At 42.6% G+C, this 16,398-nt stretch overlaps 1 protein-coding gene across 1 annotated transcript in view; it reads right to left on the bottom strand.

The window, feature by feature from the left end:
- LOC138953883 (cadherin EGF LAG seven-pass G-type receptor 1-like) overlaps positions 1–16,398 on the bottom strand; it is a 78,490-nt gene that overhangs the window by 48,578 nt on the left and 13,514 nt on the right. The window contains exons 11-24 of the mRNA XM_070325848.1: positions 15,517–15,724; positions 14,897–15,049; positions 14,277–14,346; positions 13,682–13,799; positions 13,219–13,268; positions 12,657–12,780; positions 11,971–12,080; positions 11,206–11,305; positions 10,628–10,796; positions 8,582–8,645; positions 8,273–8,333; positions 7,607–7,692; positions 6,527–6,653; positions 5,938–5,979 (exon numbers count right to left, since the gene is read on the bottom strand). Of these exons, the coding sequence (XP_070181949.1) occupies positions 5,938–5,979; positions 6,527–6,653; positions 7,607–7,692; positions 8,273–8,333; positions 8,582–8,645; positions 10,628–10,796; positions 11,206–11,305; positions 11,971–12,080; positions 12,657–12,780; positions 13,219–13,268; positions 13,682–13,799; positions 14,277–14,346; positions 14,897–15,049; positions 15,517–15,724 (1,482 nt within the window). The remainder of the gene's footprint in view (positions 1–5,937; positions 5,980–6,526; positions 6,654–7,606; positions 7,693–8,272; positions 8,334–8,581; positions 8,646–10,627; positions 10,797–11,205; positions 11,306–11,970; positions 12,081–12,656; positions 12,781–13,218; positions 13,269–13,681; positions 13,800–14,276; positions 14,347–14,896; positions 15,050–15,516; positions 15,725–16,398) is intronic.

The following is a 16,398-nucleotide window of genomic DNA, read 5'->3' as shown; positions in this document are numbered from 1 at the left end:
TTTTTCTACTTGATGTCATAAATCACTTGCAAAATTTGCTGCTGCAGCTAGCTTGCACATGAACGTAGACTTTGATTTATAACCCATCCATTCCACCACAATTGACCTACAGTATTTGCATGTGGATGGTACTTTCTGATTAATACAAAAACTATCAAAACAAAACAAAACAACAACAACAACAACAACAACAACAACAACAACAACAATTAAGAAATAGGAAAATCAGCAGCGTTAAAGAGAAAATACCGGCTCAATTATCAACATTTGATTTCCGGCCCAATAATAAACATTTGAATTCTGCGCTAAACCTGAGCTGTAAAATATTAATTTTGTAATCCTAAAGTTTTATGTGTTATGCATTCCCTTCAAAATCCATAAAGACACAAAGAAAGACCTAAACAATCAGAGGGAATGAGTGTAATTCCGGGTCGTGCGACCAAACAGCGTAAAAAGCTACCATCTGATGTCGTGGTGACCCCAGTCACCTCGTCACGCTTGCAGCCATAACTCAGCCCCGTGCAGTGGCGAATATGGCCCTGTCCCAGCCGCCAATTTGTCTGAACAAACTCGCCCTGTTTGTTTTTCTTGCTGGCCCGTCACTCGCCCATAAGAAGGCGGCATTAAGGACCGGTGGCAACTTTTCATTTTTCTCCAGCAAGACTCCCGTCATCCGCGTCAACCCAACCCTTTCCTTCTCTCTGGACCTTGACTCTGTCTCTCTGTCTCTCTCTCTGTATCTCTCTCTCTCTCTCTCTCTCTCTCTCTCTCTCTCTCTCTTTACTGCTTCAGCCTTCGCTTCCAGCGGCGCTTCATCCTGTTAATTAGATTAAACCGACTCGGAAATATGGCCGCAAAAATCACGGGCCGTCGATTGGCGACGCGTGTCGGTCGCGCGCGTCTCTCGTGCAAGCATGCGCAACGGGCGCCGCCCCCTCCCCTCCCAGCGCCTGGTCGGGCCAAAAGCACAATGGCGAGAAAAAGGTTTTGTAAATCAAACACACAGATGGTGCCAGCGATAGCTACCACTCCGGCAAATTAATCACAAGGTCCCGCGCAAAGACAACTCTATGAAAAGCGCTGCGGCTTCTTTCCCAGGCCGAGATCCCCCGCACTCGGGAGATGCGTCAGACAGAAGTTTATCCCGAACATAATCTGTTAATTCGCCTTTCACGCGCTGGCCGCATCCCTGCAAGTGTGATTAAGGTCATGCACGGGCGGCACTGTCGTTACGGAGAATTATGATGAATTAAAGACACTTGTCTCTGTTTATCTGCAACGCTAGAAGGAGGGAAAGGCGCAAGGAGAACTCCCCAGACGCGTGGAAAGGTCGGAACAGATCAGTCGTGCGTCTCGTCGGCCTCAAAATATCGACGCGTCTGTAAGGCCGTCCGAAAGACTCTCTTGTTGACATAGTTCCTCCTCTTCCTCTTTCTTGCCCACTATCTCCTCCTGGATGCTTTTTCTTCGACGTCCTTTCGCTTTCTGATTCTGTCTCTGTCCGAGCTTCTTGAACCCAACACTCGAGCCGGTGTCTTGAATAACAGCGGCAGTTTGTACAGGCGGGGTCGAGTTCTTCAAGGTGAAACGGAGCGTGTTTGTTCTGCTAGATTTGGACAAGGCTATCGTCAGGATTTGTGGCACGTGCATCGCGCTTTCTTTGTCACGTGATACTGTTGTCGCTTGGGGTCTTTATTATAGCCCCTTTTTATAATTAATAGTAAACATATTTGAAGTTGTGATCTGAACAGATCCGATAGGATGAATTTTGATCGTGGCCCTGATAAGGAAACATTAACTGAGAATGCATCTGATTGCAATGAGAAATTCTGCAGCCGTGGAAAAAGATTTGTGAACAATATTGTTTAAACATGAAATCATCCATGAGGGCTGTTCTGGTATGAAATACGCAGAAGAAACATAATTATTTATTAACCCGGCAGGTAGGTTACAGTTTTGACATATTTGTATATGACTGTGTGCTCCAGTCCCGCTTCCATGCGAAGGCATAGGTCGGATGGCTACGTAACCCGGATAGATCTGAAACTGAGGCACAAGTCAACATGATACTGGGGGGAGAGAGAGAGAGAGAGAGAGAGAGAGAGAGAGAGAGAGAGAGAGAGAGAGAGAGAGAGAGAGAGAGAGAGAGAGACAGAGAAAGAGAGAGACAGAGAGACACACAGAGAGACAGAGAGAGAGACAGAGAGACACAGAGACACAGAGAGAGAGAGAGAGAGAGAGACACAGAGAGAGACACAGAGAGAGAGAGAGAGAGAGAGAGAGAGAGAGAGAGAGAGAGAGAGAGAGAAAGAGAGACACAGAGACAGAGAGGGAGGGAGAGAGAGAGAGAGAGAGAGAGAGAGAGAGAGAGAGAGAGAGACAGACAGACAGACAGACAGACAGACGGACAGACATGCAGAGAGCTTGGAAATCTGACCGCAGGAGTCAGTCGCTGCACCACCAACTCTAAAATCCTACTGGTTCCGGGGGAAAACAGTGAGAGAAAAGATCAAGTCATTTCAGGCCCATTCAAAACCCCACTACCTGCGCTTTGACAAATTAGCCAGAGAACATACGCGGCGGAAGCGTGGTGCACGACGGTCACACAATGGCGGTCTGCTCCGCGCCACTTCCCCGCCATCTGTCGGCAGCAGGCCGCGTTCTGATTATCTCCCCTGCTCAGAGGCGGGGTGCGACAAAGGGGGGTATTGTGGGGTGCCCTTGGCCCCGTTATATCGCACTAATAAAGGAGATATTAAACACAATCAAATAAGCCAGCCACTCCACATCGTGAAGTATCCTCTCTCTATTCCACAACGATCTGATTTTTGCCCCTTCCTTCTGTCTGCTGTTCTACAACAGGACAAGTTTTTGGTTTCGCCATATGTTGGATTTTTTAGGGGGATAATAAAGCGGAGGAGAGAGAGAAGAGGCTCAGTTTGGGGTCGGTTGTGTGTGTGTGTGTGTGTGTGTGTGTGTGTGTGTGTGTGTGTGTGTGTGTGTGTGTGTGTGTGTGTGTGTGTGTGTGTGTGTGTGTGTGTGTGTGTGTGTGTTTCGCGTACTGCCGGGACTGAGGAGTGGGCAGTGACATGAAAAACAGAAACACGCATTTGCTGGCCTGATGTCTTTCACTTTCAACTCTAATCCCTTCTGATTTTTCAAATATCGACGAAACCCACTCAAAAACACAAACACATACACATAAGGGGAGCCAGAGAACCACACAGAGATCGCTAACTCTTTCTGCCTGGTTTCTTGCAGACAAGGACCTTGCGACAGATGTTGGAGCTCCGTCATCATCGTCATCATTGTCAGTATTGTCACAGTGGCTCTTTGGAATTGGGTGTATTGAGTCGAGGTTGTGACTGATTTTTTTTTCGAGTAGGATTCTGGCTTGGTCATTAATTGACGATCTTGTTCAGAGTGGGTGTAGATGTATGTTCGTGTTTTGGCGAGTCATAGGATGTAGGGAGTTAGCTGTTTTCCTTTTGCCCAGTACGATACTCCGTACTGCAAGCTTTTCTGTTAACAAATTTTGATTATAATTGTATGTTATCATTCGTCTTTGATCGTACGCCACCTTTCAGCCCTGTTTTCTTAATGAGCTGCTCCCAAATTATAAAAAAGAAAACGAAAAATAATCTGTGTTAGGTGTTTTAACTTGTTTTAATTTCAGACACTTACCACTGTTTGTTCAACAGTCCTCCAGCATCCTAAGCCTCCGACAAATTTCAGCCCTACTCCTTAAACTCTGCTGTTCCCACATTAGAAAAAAACAATTGGTTCTAAGAGGACGTTAAAACTAATTATCATCATTAGAAAAAAGAAGAAGAAAAACAAGAACCCCTCCCCCCAAAAAAACACCTATCAAATAATCAAAACAACTACACAACAAGACAACAAAAAAACACACACAGAAATCAACATTAAACAGAAAAAAAACTCCCTATCAGGTGTGGGTTTGTTTTTTTCTTCAGACACTGGCCACTATTTGTTATACAGTCCCAAGCTCTCTTCGGCTTTGTCATGTCTGTAAGATGACCACAAAAGCAAACCGACTTGACTAAAATGGCTAATTTCAGAGACAGCGACCTCAGTAACCGACAGAGCAGACAAAAACTCCCTCCTCTGTTTTGTCATCTGTCACATCAAATAACACGGGCGACGAACCGGGCAGAAACCAGCCCGGACAATCCATTTGTTCCCTGCTGTATGATCAACCACCTGTGACTAACTAATCACCACCGACTGTTAGGACCGAAATGACCGTTTTCTGGATGAGAGAACCGGCAATGATAATGATGGTGACGAGATGTGGTTACGCCCCTCTGGAGGCAGAGTGGTGGTAATTGGTGTAAGGGTGGGGTTTGGACAAGGCTTGGCCAGCCATACTGACGTTCTCTTGATGATGATCGGTTTCGTTATGAAGTTTTGAACAATGTGTCAAAATGTTGATACTTGGGACTGCGACAACTTCTAACTTGAATAAACGTTTTTCTGTCGAATTTTTTTTTGAATTTTTTTGCTCGCTCTGTGGATAAAATATTCTGTTTTCAGATCAAGGTCCCTTTGGTCTATAGGGTTTAGTTTTTGAAGACAAAGACTTAATTCAGAAATTCGTCCCAATGGCAATCTGACCGAGAGATACGGTCAAGTTCTCACATCCGTCTGTTAACCCGAAGAAACCTAAATCCGAATTCGAAACTCACTCCTCACAATTCATTTTTACTTCTTATTCTCACCTCGAACCACTCATACAGAATTGAGAACAAAATCTTGTAAAAATATGTATGTGATAGAATCTGATGAAAAACAAAAGACCTTATATCATCCGACGCAAGAGGCAAAACATACACAATCAGAATGTCAAGGTATGAACTCATTTGAAGACGTAATTAAAGACCGTACGTACAATTTACAACAGGGCCACTTGTCCAAATGCTGAGAGCCCCTTTTCTTATGATATTCTCAGCATTTTTTGCGTTGGAACTTGCTCAATGTTGTTGTTTATAATTTGCATAGCTAGTTATCTCCTCACATTGAAAATAAATCAAGAAAGAAATAGACAAGTACAAAAAATCCAACAAAAAAATCAAGAAAATATTTACTCAAAGACATTTATTTTTTGTCCACGGTCACCCACTCGTTGTATGGTCACCTATTTGCCAGATGTCGCACGAACACTCGAGGTTGTGTCCCTTTCATTTCCAGGTCTGTCCCTTGCGACAAAGAGTTCTGCCCCTTTTATGACAAGAGTTCTCTCCCTTTATGATATGGGTGGAGGGTAACGAGCAGCAAAGACTGACCCTTAAGGATCCTAACGTCTGTCCGTGTTTTTATCCGGACTCTTGGCCATGCCTCTCTACGACTGGCAAGGGTTAAAAGCGGATAGAAAAAGATTTTAATATCGCTGGGTCCCCTTCAGTGGGAAAGGGTCGAGAGCTCCCTCTTGACATCACGCTCATAATGTATGGAAACTCTCCCTTTAGTGTGGTGACCACAGAGGTCTGTCTCTTTTCTCTTTCTTGCTTTGACGTTTTCTTGAAAACGTGATTGTATAAGGCCAAACGGAGAACGCTAACAAAGTAACAAGCAAAACAACACACACAAACAAACAAGCAAAGAAAACGAAAACCAAAAAACAAACAAATAAACAATCAAACAGCGTTACACTCCATTTTTGACTGCTCAGTGTTCCAACAGCCTTATCCGAATAACGCCTTTCTACTTCTTCAATTCAATTAGGTCCTCACGAGATATATTCATCCGAGGCAAGACATTATAATTTGAAGTGGGAAACAAAAAATTCCCACAGTAAAAACTGTATATGAAAACAACATTCTGCTTTACTGAACATGAATATGTATATATATACACTAATACTATTTATGATTAATCAAACATAAAATAAAAAGCCAAACACAGGATTGACATTACCTCTTCGTGTAGCAGCATGTTGAAAACTATGAAAAAGGCCCCCTGAAATTCAGAAGAATATTTATTATTGAGCGAATTTCAAGCAGAATATCTTACAACACAGCAGATAACAAATAAGAAAACAAAATGTTTGCAATCATGCAAGATGACTAATTGTGAAGCAGCACATTACCGCAAAAGCGCACGACCATCATGGCTTTGTTTTGTTTTATTATTTTAGATTGTAGATTTCATATTTGGAAGTATGACACACAGAACATGCGCAGGACCGCAACAGAACCTGATCAGCCATTATCATTAACGAATTACCGACTGTCACTGATGATAAAAAAAGTCGCAGGGATCCGACAGGTAAACAGAGTGTCCTTGCAGACAAGTAGAAACAAAGCAAGCAAGCAAGCACGCACGCAAGCAAGCACACACACACACACACACACACACACACACACACACACACACACACACACACACACACACACACACACACACACACACTCTCTCTCTCTCTCTCTCTCTCTCTCTCTCCCTTTCTCTCAAACACACTCTCTTTCTATTCATCCCTTTCTCTCTTTTTATGCAGAGTTGTTACCTGTAGACAGTTGAAGAGGGCATACAGATATTTAAGAATGCGATCCACCATTTTGATGGAGATGATGGCGAACGCCCAGCACACAGTAATGAGTATTATTTGTATCCACAAGCCTTTCATGTGAATACTGAAAGTAAAAATAAAAGTTCATTTGTATCAGAAACATCTTTTTTCATCGAATGCGAACATATCTGAATATCCATTAAAATCCAGGTACGTTTAAAGAAATTTACATTCAAATGAAATTCAATGTCCGGTATATTGAAACGAAATAGTGTCAAAACTGTGCTCAAAACTTTTGGTCGACATGGAATTAATGTGGATTCGACTGGATCACTGTTCACTGAATCAACCTTATTACCGCTGATGGGGTCTATGTCGACCAAAAGAGTGGGATTCCCTGTAGGTGGAGTTCCTGTAGAGGGATTCCCTGTATACAGGGAATCCCACAGGTTAGAGTTTTTCAATAAAACTTGCAAACCATACTCGAATTTCTAAGAATTATCACTAAAGATCGAAAAACATCAAATTCTACCGATGTCGCATCACGTGACTTTCAGCGATATCAGCGAAACACTACTGGAACTAAACACTGTGGGATTCCCTGTATACAGGAAATCCCCCCTACAGGAACTCCACCTACAGGGAATCCCACTCTTTTGGTCGACATAGACCCCATCAGCCTTATGGAGACCAGGAATGTAGTAATGCCAAATCTATAAGCCTAAAGGATATACTATTTACCAATTAAAAGACAAAAATCAACATGATTTGGGAACACACAACAAGAAAAACAAAATCATTGTGCTGTCATTGTAAACGACAACTCGATTGAAATTTACAGCTATATATCTGTCCCCGTGTGTCCAAACCAAGGGAAACAACCACTCTCTTTCCGTCAAAAGGGAAGCAACTGTAACATCCTGTCAAAAGTGTTCCGTTCATTGATGTGTGTGTGTGTGTGTGTGTGTGTGTGTGTGTGTGTGTGTGTGTGTGTGTGTGTGTGTGTGTGTGTGTGTGTGTGTGTGTGTGTGTGTGTGTTAACACAGACAGGAAAAAAAAGCGATGGAGGATACTTACGTTATGATTTTGTTTGTCTTTTCGCTATTTGTATATGAATTTTCGTTGTGTTCTTTGGCTGTGAAAATTAAGACGAGTATGGTTATCTGAAAGAAAAGACAGAAATAGAAGCTTTACATTCGTTGGCCAATAAACACTGCAAACAAGCGCCTCTTACTCGAATGATAAATCACATGTTTTGTCAAGTCACAAAAATAATATATTGCCATTTTGGTCCTATCAAATAAATAAACAAATAAATAAATAAATGAATACATGAATACATACATTCATACATATATACAAACACACATACATACATACTATACATACATACATACATACACACCTACATACATAAATAAATGAATGAAAAAAAAATAATACAAAAGTAAAATGCAATGCTTCACCAGAGATAGAAAGTTTTCTTTCATATATAAATCAGCATTTGATTGAACATTTCTCCAATTATATGCAATGCCTATTTTCGAAAGGTTACAAATATGTCAACATGTGGACCAACCAATTGACCGAACTACCAAAACACCACCAAACAAAAAAAATGACCCCCAAAAAAACAAGCTGGTCGAACAACAAACAGACCGAATAACCAACTAGCCAATGTATCAGCCACCAAACCCGCCAAAGCAACATATACAAAGACAAACATATTTGTATTTCACTTACACCACTGATGCCCAAGGCAGGACCCAGAAACAGCCACATGTGGTCGGGGGCTACCCAGCACCTGTACACAGAACACAGACAACAGATTCAACAGTGCAAGAATTGAAAGAAACACCAACCTAGATAAATGGACATGGACATTTTAAAGCAAACTGTCTTGCGGGTTTTAACACACATACACACACACACACACAGACACACACACAGACACACAGACACACAGACACACAGACACACAGACACACACACAGACACAGACACACACACACACACACACACACACACACAAGCGCCCAGATATATACGTACATATCGTCTGCATAATAGTTGTCAGCTGTTCCAACGAATGCTCCCACTAAGACGGCAGGAAATACTGCAAGGAAAAAAAAGCATCCAGTGAGAATGAGCAAAAAATAGTTAAAGAAAAACGAGGCTTATACTAACATTATCTGAGTACATGGATCCGATGACTGTTCATCTGATCACGACTCCTGCATTAAAAAAACACAGCCCTTCCCTTGAAAAATATTTCGCTTACTATTCCAGATTTGCATCTGAGCACGACTCCTGAATTAAAGGCACATCTTCTCCCGTGAAAACTATTCGGCTAACCATCTCAGATCTTCCCAGGCTTTTACTTGGGGTTAAGACCATCCTTCCAGATGGACACATACTAAATAACAACATCCTGACTGTTTCCTGTGCAGAGTTATAATCATTTCAATGAAGTGATTTCGCAAATTGACACTTGTGTCAGTAAAGCAACATATAAGACTGAAGTCTTACTGTGCAAAAAGAAGAACACTACATTTCCCTCTCCCCAACCCGTTTCTGTTCAAGTAGGCGACACCGACATTCTTTTCTCCCCATCAGCTAGAAACCTTGGATTCACCCTTTCATCTGACATGACCCTTAACAAACATATATCTTTAGCCACACACTCTCCTCTCAAACAACTAACACTCTTGTCTGTGCCTTTGTTCTTTCTAAACTCGACTACTGCAACTCTCTTCTCTCTGGTTGTCTTCTGTATCTCCTGCATAAACTACAAAAAGTCCAAAACTCGGCAGCACGCCTCATTCTGAAAGCACGAAAACGAGATCACGCAACACCACTTCTTCACACACTGCACTGGTTACCTATTCAAGCCCGCATTGACTACAAACTGTCCACCCTCTGCTTTAACTTCTTTTCTGGCTCGTCTCCTGCTTACTTCTCTGAACTCCTCACCGTCTATTCTCCAGCAAGACAACTCCGTGCCTCTTCTGACTGTCGCATCCTCACCATTCCACACACCAAAACCAAAACATACGGACAACGCACTTTTACTTTCTGCGCACCCACACCCTGGAATTCTCTCCCCTTTCACATCCGCCACTCTCAGTCACCCCAAGCATTCAAACGAGCACTTAAAACGCACCTCTTCAAGAAATACAACCCCTGATTTTGTTTTCTCAGTCCATCAGTAGGCTACATGTAGTGTATTTGTTGTTTTAGTGATAATGTGATAATGTGTATACACATTTTGGGCTGTTTTTCAGTATTAATAACATGTTCTGTTTGATTAAGGGTATTCAGCTGGTATTTCCTTGTTTTTACTACCTATTTTATTCATGTTTTTATTACCTAATTAGTGGAAGAATCTGTTGTAATGTATGTTTGATGGTGTATGCTTTTAATCAAGCGTTGCTGACTATGAATGTAGACGTAAATGCTTGTATAACTGTGTTTGAATTTTTTTTAAATGTGTCAAGCGCAAAGAGCATAATTGTAAAGTTATGATGTTGCGCTATATAAATGCTCATTTATTATTATTATTATTATTATTATTATTATATTCACGAAAAAAAGCCGGCCCAGAAAGCTCCCAGGTTGTCAATGTTTGGTGCGTCAAACTGGAGGAGTAGACTTATCCCACGTAAAAGCCAGACCAGATCTAAGATGATGAGCTGAACCACTTACGACGCAGGAATGACTTGTGCTTCTAACAACGGCAGGATGGCTAATTATGACGAGCAAATAAAATCAGACACTCCCCGGTCCCCGAAATATTCAAAAGACGATTGTTAATTAAATATGAAATTGAGCTGCATATTTATGTATTCTCTCTCTCTCTCTGTCTCTCTGTCTCTGTCTCTCTCTGTCTCTCTGTCTCTCTCTCTCTCTCTCTCTCTCTCTCTCTCTCTCTCTCTCTCTCTTGGATTCTGTCACGTGTATTATATGTTTGCGTCTTCTTTTCGGATTACCAGTTAACGCTTATAGCATGTTGTTGATTCTGAACATGCTCATCACGTATTGTAGATCTGTTAAACAAAACACTGTTTGAACCAAAGACCAAGGGAACGCAATGCTCACCCCAGCCAAGGATGTAGTATCTGAGCATGGACCCCGTGTCGGTGAGGTCGCTGTTCGAGTGTGCAGAGTAGGTAATGAGGATGTACAGGTTGAACGCCTCGTTCATCATCCACGAGTACGTCGTCATGAAGGTATAGTGAAACAAAATGGCGAACACGTGACACACCAGCTGCAACGGAATAAAATGAAAAGAGGTCAAGAAAATAAAAATATCAATAAATTCCGTTTGGTTTCTATAACATGAATAGCGCTGTCGGGCAAGAAAAAACAAGTATGCATTACAACTGCCAAACTGCGGTGTGTAGTGTGTAAAACAAAACTGACCAAAAAAAACTGACACAATCATTCAAAATCTATTATGGCCCGTCTCGTTCCCATCCGAACCCCTCTTGCATCTTCGCCGCAGCTCTCTATCGTACATATGTCCCTCTCCGCCAAAAACTAAACAAAACCCGCACAACGCAAATAAGAAGAACAAACAAAAACAGAAAATAAAACAAAAAACAACGAACCAGACCACACACACACACAAACAACCTAAGCACACACACAAACCAGATCAATTATATTAGACTCACAGTATTGTCGTAGCGATCAATGCCGAACATGAAGACGAGCTGACTGAGCGCCACAGCCACGGACAGGTTACGGTGCAGTGCTGCAGTGCTCGAAGACGTTCTGAAACAACACGTGCAACACCTCACACTAAATGTCTGGCCGTGATTTAAAGCGATAGTATTCGCCAATTCAAAGTGTTAACGACAAAACAGAATCGACATTTTCAGCTTTGACACTAACACAACTTGTTTTGAATACTGGGATTTAAATAAAGTTATCCCTTTTTTTTTGGGGGGGGGAGGGGGGGGAGGTAGGTTAACAATTTGAGGGAATAAGGCTTCAAACTTAACGCTTGCACATAACTCTACTCGTCAGTAGAGTCTCTCTTTTTTTGTGTGTTACTTCACTCTTAAAAGATAACTCAAACATAACTCAAACATTTGGGCGTCTATAAACTGGAAACTGTCTTGTACGTACCACAGTGTGATAATCATGCAACTTGTTTCACAATATCGCACCAGAGTTGTGTTAAAAAGTAGCACTTGAACTCGTGGACTGTCCCTTTAATCATGAACTCAAGCTTACTCAGCAACAACATCACCAAGACTGAAATCTCGAAAAGTCGAAATAAATGAACAAGACCGATGGTTGGTTGGTTCGTTATTATTTTGTCTCGTCTCTTCAGCTGATATTGCTATTCGGAACCGATGCGATCAATAACGAAAGCAAAGGAATGGAAAATAAAGGCTAAGAAGAGAGGAGAAAACAAATCATGTCAATCGTACCTGAGATAAACATGGACGAAACAGGTCATAAGGCACATGGTTGCAGACGCGGCACAACCAAAGTAAGACGCAAAGTTCATCAGCTCAGGCCGCTTATCCCCCTTGTCCCACTGTCAGAGAAAGAGATAGATACACCTTGCCGTCAAAAGAAGTTACTGAGTTAGATACTGGGACATGTAGGTTATATTCTGATGGAGTCTATAGAAGATAATGCATGCTTAATTTGATAGTTAGTTGGTAATATCATACATACATTATGTTACTTTATCAATATTACGTTTCACTCAGACAATTTGCTCACCAAAAAAACACACACAATGCGTGAGTTGACAAAAACAAGTAAGTCCTTTGAATCGACGTATTCTGTTTGACTAAATTATAAATTCAGTCGTCACCTCCACCCACAGAGACACAGATAAAAACAGACCGACCGACCGACAGAGAGACAGAATGACAGACAGACAGACATAAATAAAGGTGGTAGGGAGGCAAGCAGACAGACAGGCAGGCAGACACACACACACACACACACAAACACATGTTTCTGTCTGTCTCTCAGTCAGAATGTTTGTCCCTGTCTCTCTGTATCTCTCTGTCTGTCTGTCTGCCTGTCTGTCTCTCTCTGTCTCTCTCTCTCTCTCTCTCTCTCTCTCTCTCTCTGTCGCTCTCTCAGAGGTGGCACTGACATTGTTGTTGTACATATCGGTGGTGACGGCAAAGACGCCGGGCTGCAGACAGGAACAGGCCACAGAACGACCGTCATAGTCCCTCAGGTAACAGTGCTGTCGCGACCACCGCCAGCTCTCTTTCCTGTTGGGTTAGAGGTACAAGATTATTAGTGATTATCATATAATATCCAATATCCAAGCCTATCTATCGACGCAGAAACGTCCACAATAAACAAAACAAAAATTGTGATCGTAAGGTGGTGTTTCTCCTCTCTACCCTATATAGCTCTGTGTGTGTGTGTGTGTGTGTGTGTGGGGGGGGGGGGTGTGGGGAGGTTGCACAAACGGATCCACATTCATTTGTCTGCATTTGTACTGAAATGATTTGCTATCATTCTATCATTTTTTAGATATATCTGAGTCAGTGAGTCAGTGAGATAGTGAAAGGCAAATCGATGAGAGACTCAATAGTCTATGTGCGTACAAGAATGGCATTCCCTGAAATCAATTAATCCATTCTGCAAACTGTCGAGGCTGATTTAGCATGCTCATACCTGCAAATTGCTCCATTTATACTTACTTTGTCTTGTGGACCAGGCTGACACATTCCGGGTTAGAAATGTTGAAAGTCTGAAACAGACGTAAGGAAAATGCTTTAGAAGGATTTCATTTTAGGGTCATTTAATTTTTTGCTCAGTGAGATCAGGAACACAGCGACATTATCGCAGGCAGAATTGAGAAAACAGACAGACAGACAGTCGGACGGACAGACGGACGGACGGACAGACAGAAAGACGGAGGACGGTCAGATAGACAGACAGACAGATAGACAGACAGACAGAAGGACGGACGGACGGACGGACGGACAGTCAGATAGAAAAACAGACGGACAGACAGACAGACAGAGGCAGAGACTGGTCAACATACGGACACAGACAGACAGACAGACAGACAGACAGACAGACAGACAGACAGTCAGGCAGACAGACAGGCAGATACCTTGACACACAGACAGACAGAGACAATTTTAAAACTGCACTCACATCCAGCATTGGTAAGTGAAGGTTGATACCCGACGACAGATTACCAGCGACAGCGGAGTCTGCCAAGTGAAGGTACAGAGCCATGATAGGGGAGTTCACCCAGTCTTCCAAGGAACGACTGAAAGAGCCATGCAGTTATTCCCCTTTAAAAGCAGACTGAAAGAGCCATGCAGTTATTCCCCTTTAAAAGCAATCTTCGCTTATCCAATCTTTGTTAGATAGTTGTCCTCTAAACTAGTACTTCTGTTCTCGTTATTACGCTTTTCTTTTTTCGTAAAGACACAAAACGTATAAATGTGTCCTCAGTATCAGCGAAGGAGAGGGTCAAAAGCTGCAACAGTTACTGCAATTTCGCTCGTACGTAGGTCCGCCACAAATGTGTACATCTAGGCAACATTAATTTCGAATTGTGATTTAACTGGGCATAGAAGAAAGCAATGTACCAGTCTTAGATTACAAAAAAAAAAAAAAAAATTAAAAAAATTAAAAATTAACAAAAACATAAAACAAAGGGGGACAACAAGGCTCCGCTTGCCAACCAGCTAACGTAACTTACTTAATTCAACATTATAAGAATAGGATGAGCGCATCATACCTCTTTACGTCATGAGTTGGAAGTATTCTAGCCAGACTCGGGTAACGGAAGGCTGAAATCCCAGCAAGAGCTGCAATACACGTATCAAAACTGCATTTAAGACCTGATAATTAGCATCACTGAATGAAAATACACGCCAGAGAAAAGTGACAACTACGGAGAACAACAATGAACAGATGATAGAGTTATTTCATTATTGATGCAAAACACGATAACAGATTACCAAGCATGCAACAGAAGAGTTTGACTTAAAAGAATGGATGCGTATTTCAGTCACACTGCTGATGCAAATGAGTATAATACAACAAACGGTGTAAAGGAAATCCAAACTGCATTGATTAGAGGCAGACAAACATTTCCATTTCCATTTTCATTACGTTAATTAGTATCCAATAAAAAATAAAATTCGGGCAGCTTCCTCCCAGCGGAAAGCTAGTGTGTACTTGTTTAGATGAAATCAACCACCTGCAGAATGACCGAGGTCTTGTGCGTTCCACGGTTGTGACAAAGTAGTGGGACATGGTTACTGTCTCAGAGTCCGCATATAAAGTTGGCCCGTGTCCATCTCACGGCCTGGATTCGAACCTTTGACCCAACTATCACAGCCTGATCATACTTACTGAAATCGTCTGAAGCATTCGTGATCTTGATGGGGTTACTGCTGAGCTTGAGGAAGCCAGTGTCCCGGTCTACGCCGTAACGTCGCATCTGGTCCACACTGGGGAACTCTATGCCCTTGATCACGTAGGCCAGCTGGGTTATGATCGCAAATTCTGAAAACAAAACAAAAAGTAGAAAGACATTTAAATATATAAATACATTACTGTGAAACAAAGAGAAGAACTGATTCAATACTGACAAGCTCGCTTGTACGCACTTTGATTCTCTGAGAGGTTTTTTTTCCGTGGACGGAGATTTTGTCTTACTTTGGTCGGTATCCTCTCTGGTCAGCTAATTACTGTCAGTTAAGTTTAGCATAAATAAAATTCGTCGGCACACTGTCCTAGTAACGAGAGATACACGTAGCAACCTAAGTCTGCAACCAGTTGTCCGTTCTTTTGCTTTTATCCTGCCATTTCCAAAATCACTGACTTCAAGTTCCCTTCTTACCTGCTCAACAACAACAAGAACAAGAAAAAGAACAAGAACAGCAAGAACAACAAGAACAACAAGAACAGCAACCACCACCACCACCATCAAAACCACCCACTACTCACCAAGCTCACCACCACTTACTCACCGATGTTCTCAAAGAACTGACTGACGTGCGCCTCACGGACGGAAGCCCTCATGTCAATGACATGGAAGATGAGGGAACGGGAGACAACCTGTGCAAAGCGGTGCATCACGTGCATGAGGTTGTCTCCCTCTGCCCCTGCAGGTCGTGTTGCGTTCCAGCCGACCTCGTTCCTTGACTTGAGCAGGTTATTCACGATCTTGGCATAGATCTGCACGTGTAGCAAGGGGAAACAATGTAGGGGATGTTTTGAGCTGAGAATCGTAAAGCAAGTACAACATACGTGTCCTAATTAAGCAAGCAAGCAAATCTAGCATCGAAGACACCCAGAACTACTCGCTCACTCATTTGCGGGCTCACTCACTCACTCACTCACTCATTGCAAGCATTGAAACATTCAACCAAATAACTAACCCACTCACTCACTGACACACTCACTCACTCACTTATCACTCTCACTCATGTATCACTCACTAACTCATTCATCACTCAGTCACTCATTGCAAACCCACTCACAGACTCATTCATCAATACCAACGCACTTTCTCACTCACTCACTCACTCACTCACTCACTCACTCACTCAGTGATGACAGCACTTTCCGACGAACAACAATACTCGCAGTTCAGGGTGATATTTTCGTTAAAGGCCCGTCCAGACACTCCCGGCCGACCCTGTCCACATTTGACTTAAGCCCTGTCCAGACTTGGCCGCCGTTTTACGCTCTATGCGCCGCAGGCCGTTTTGTGCGTCGCGCGGGATTTGCCGAGTGGCCACACATCGACGATTCTTTTCACAACGCGGTATCAGTCAAGCGGGTCACCTGACAAGAAGGTTCAGTTGCATTCGACTGCCGCGCCGCGAGCAGCTGACGTCATCGCTCTG

This window comes from Littorina saxatilis, linkage group LG2 (genome assembly GCF_037325665.1).
Source record: "Littorina saxatilis isolate snail1 linkage group LG2, US_GU_Lsax_2.0, whole genome shotgun sequence".
Lineage (NCBI taxonomy): Eukaryota > Metazoa > Mollusca > Gastropoda > Littorinimorpha > Littorinidae > Littorina > Littorina saxatilis.
Note: the sequence above shows the minus strand (reverse complement) of the source record. Positions and strands in the feature narration are given on the sequence as shown.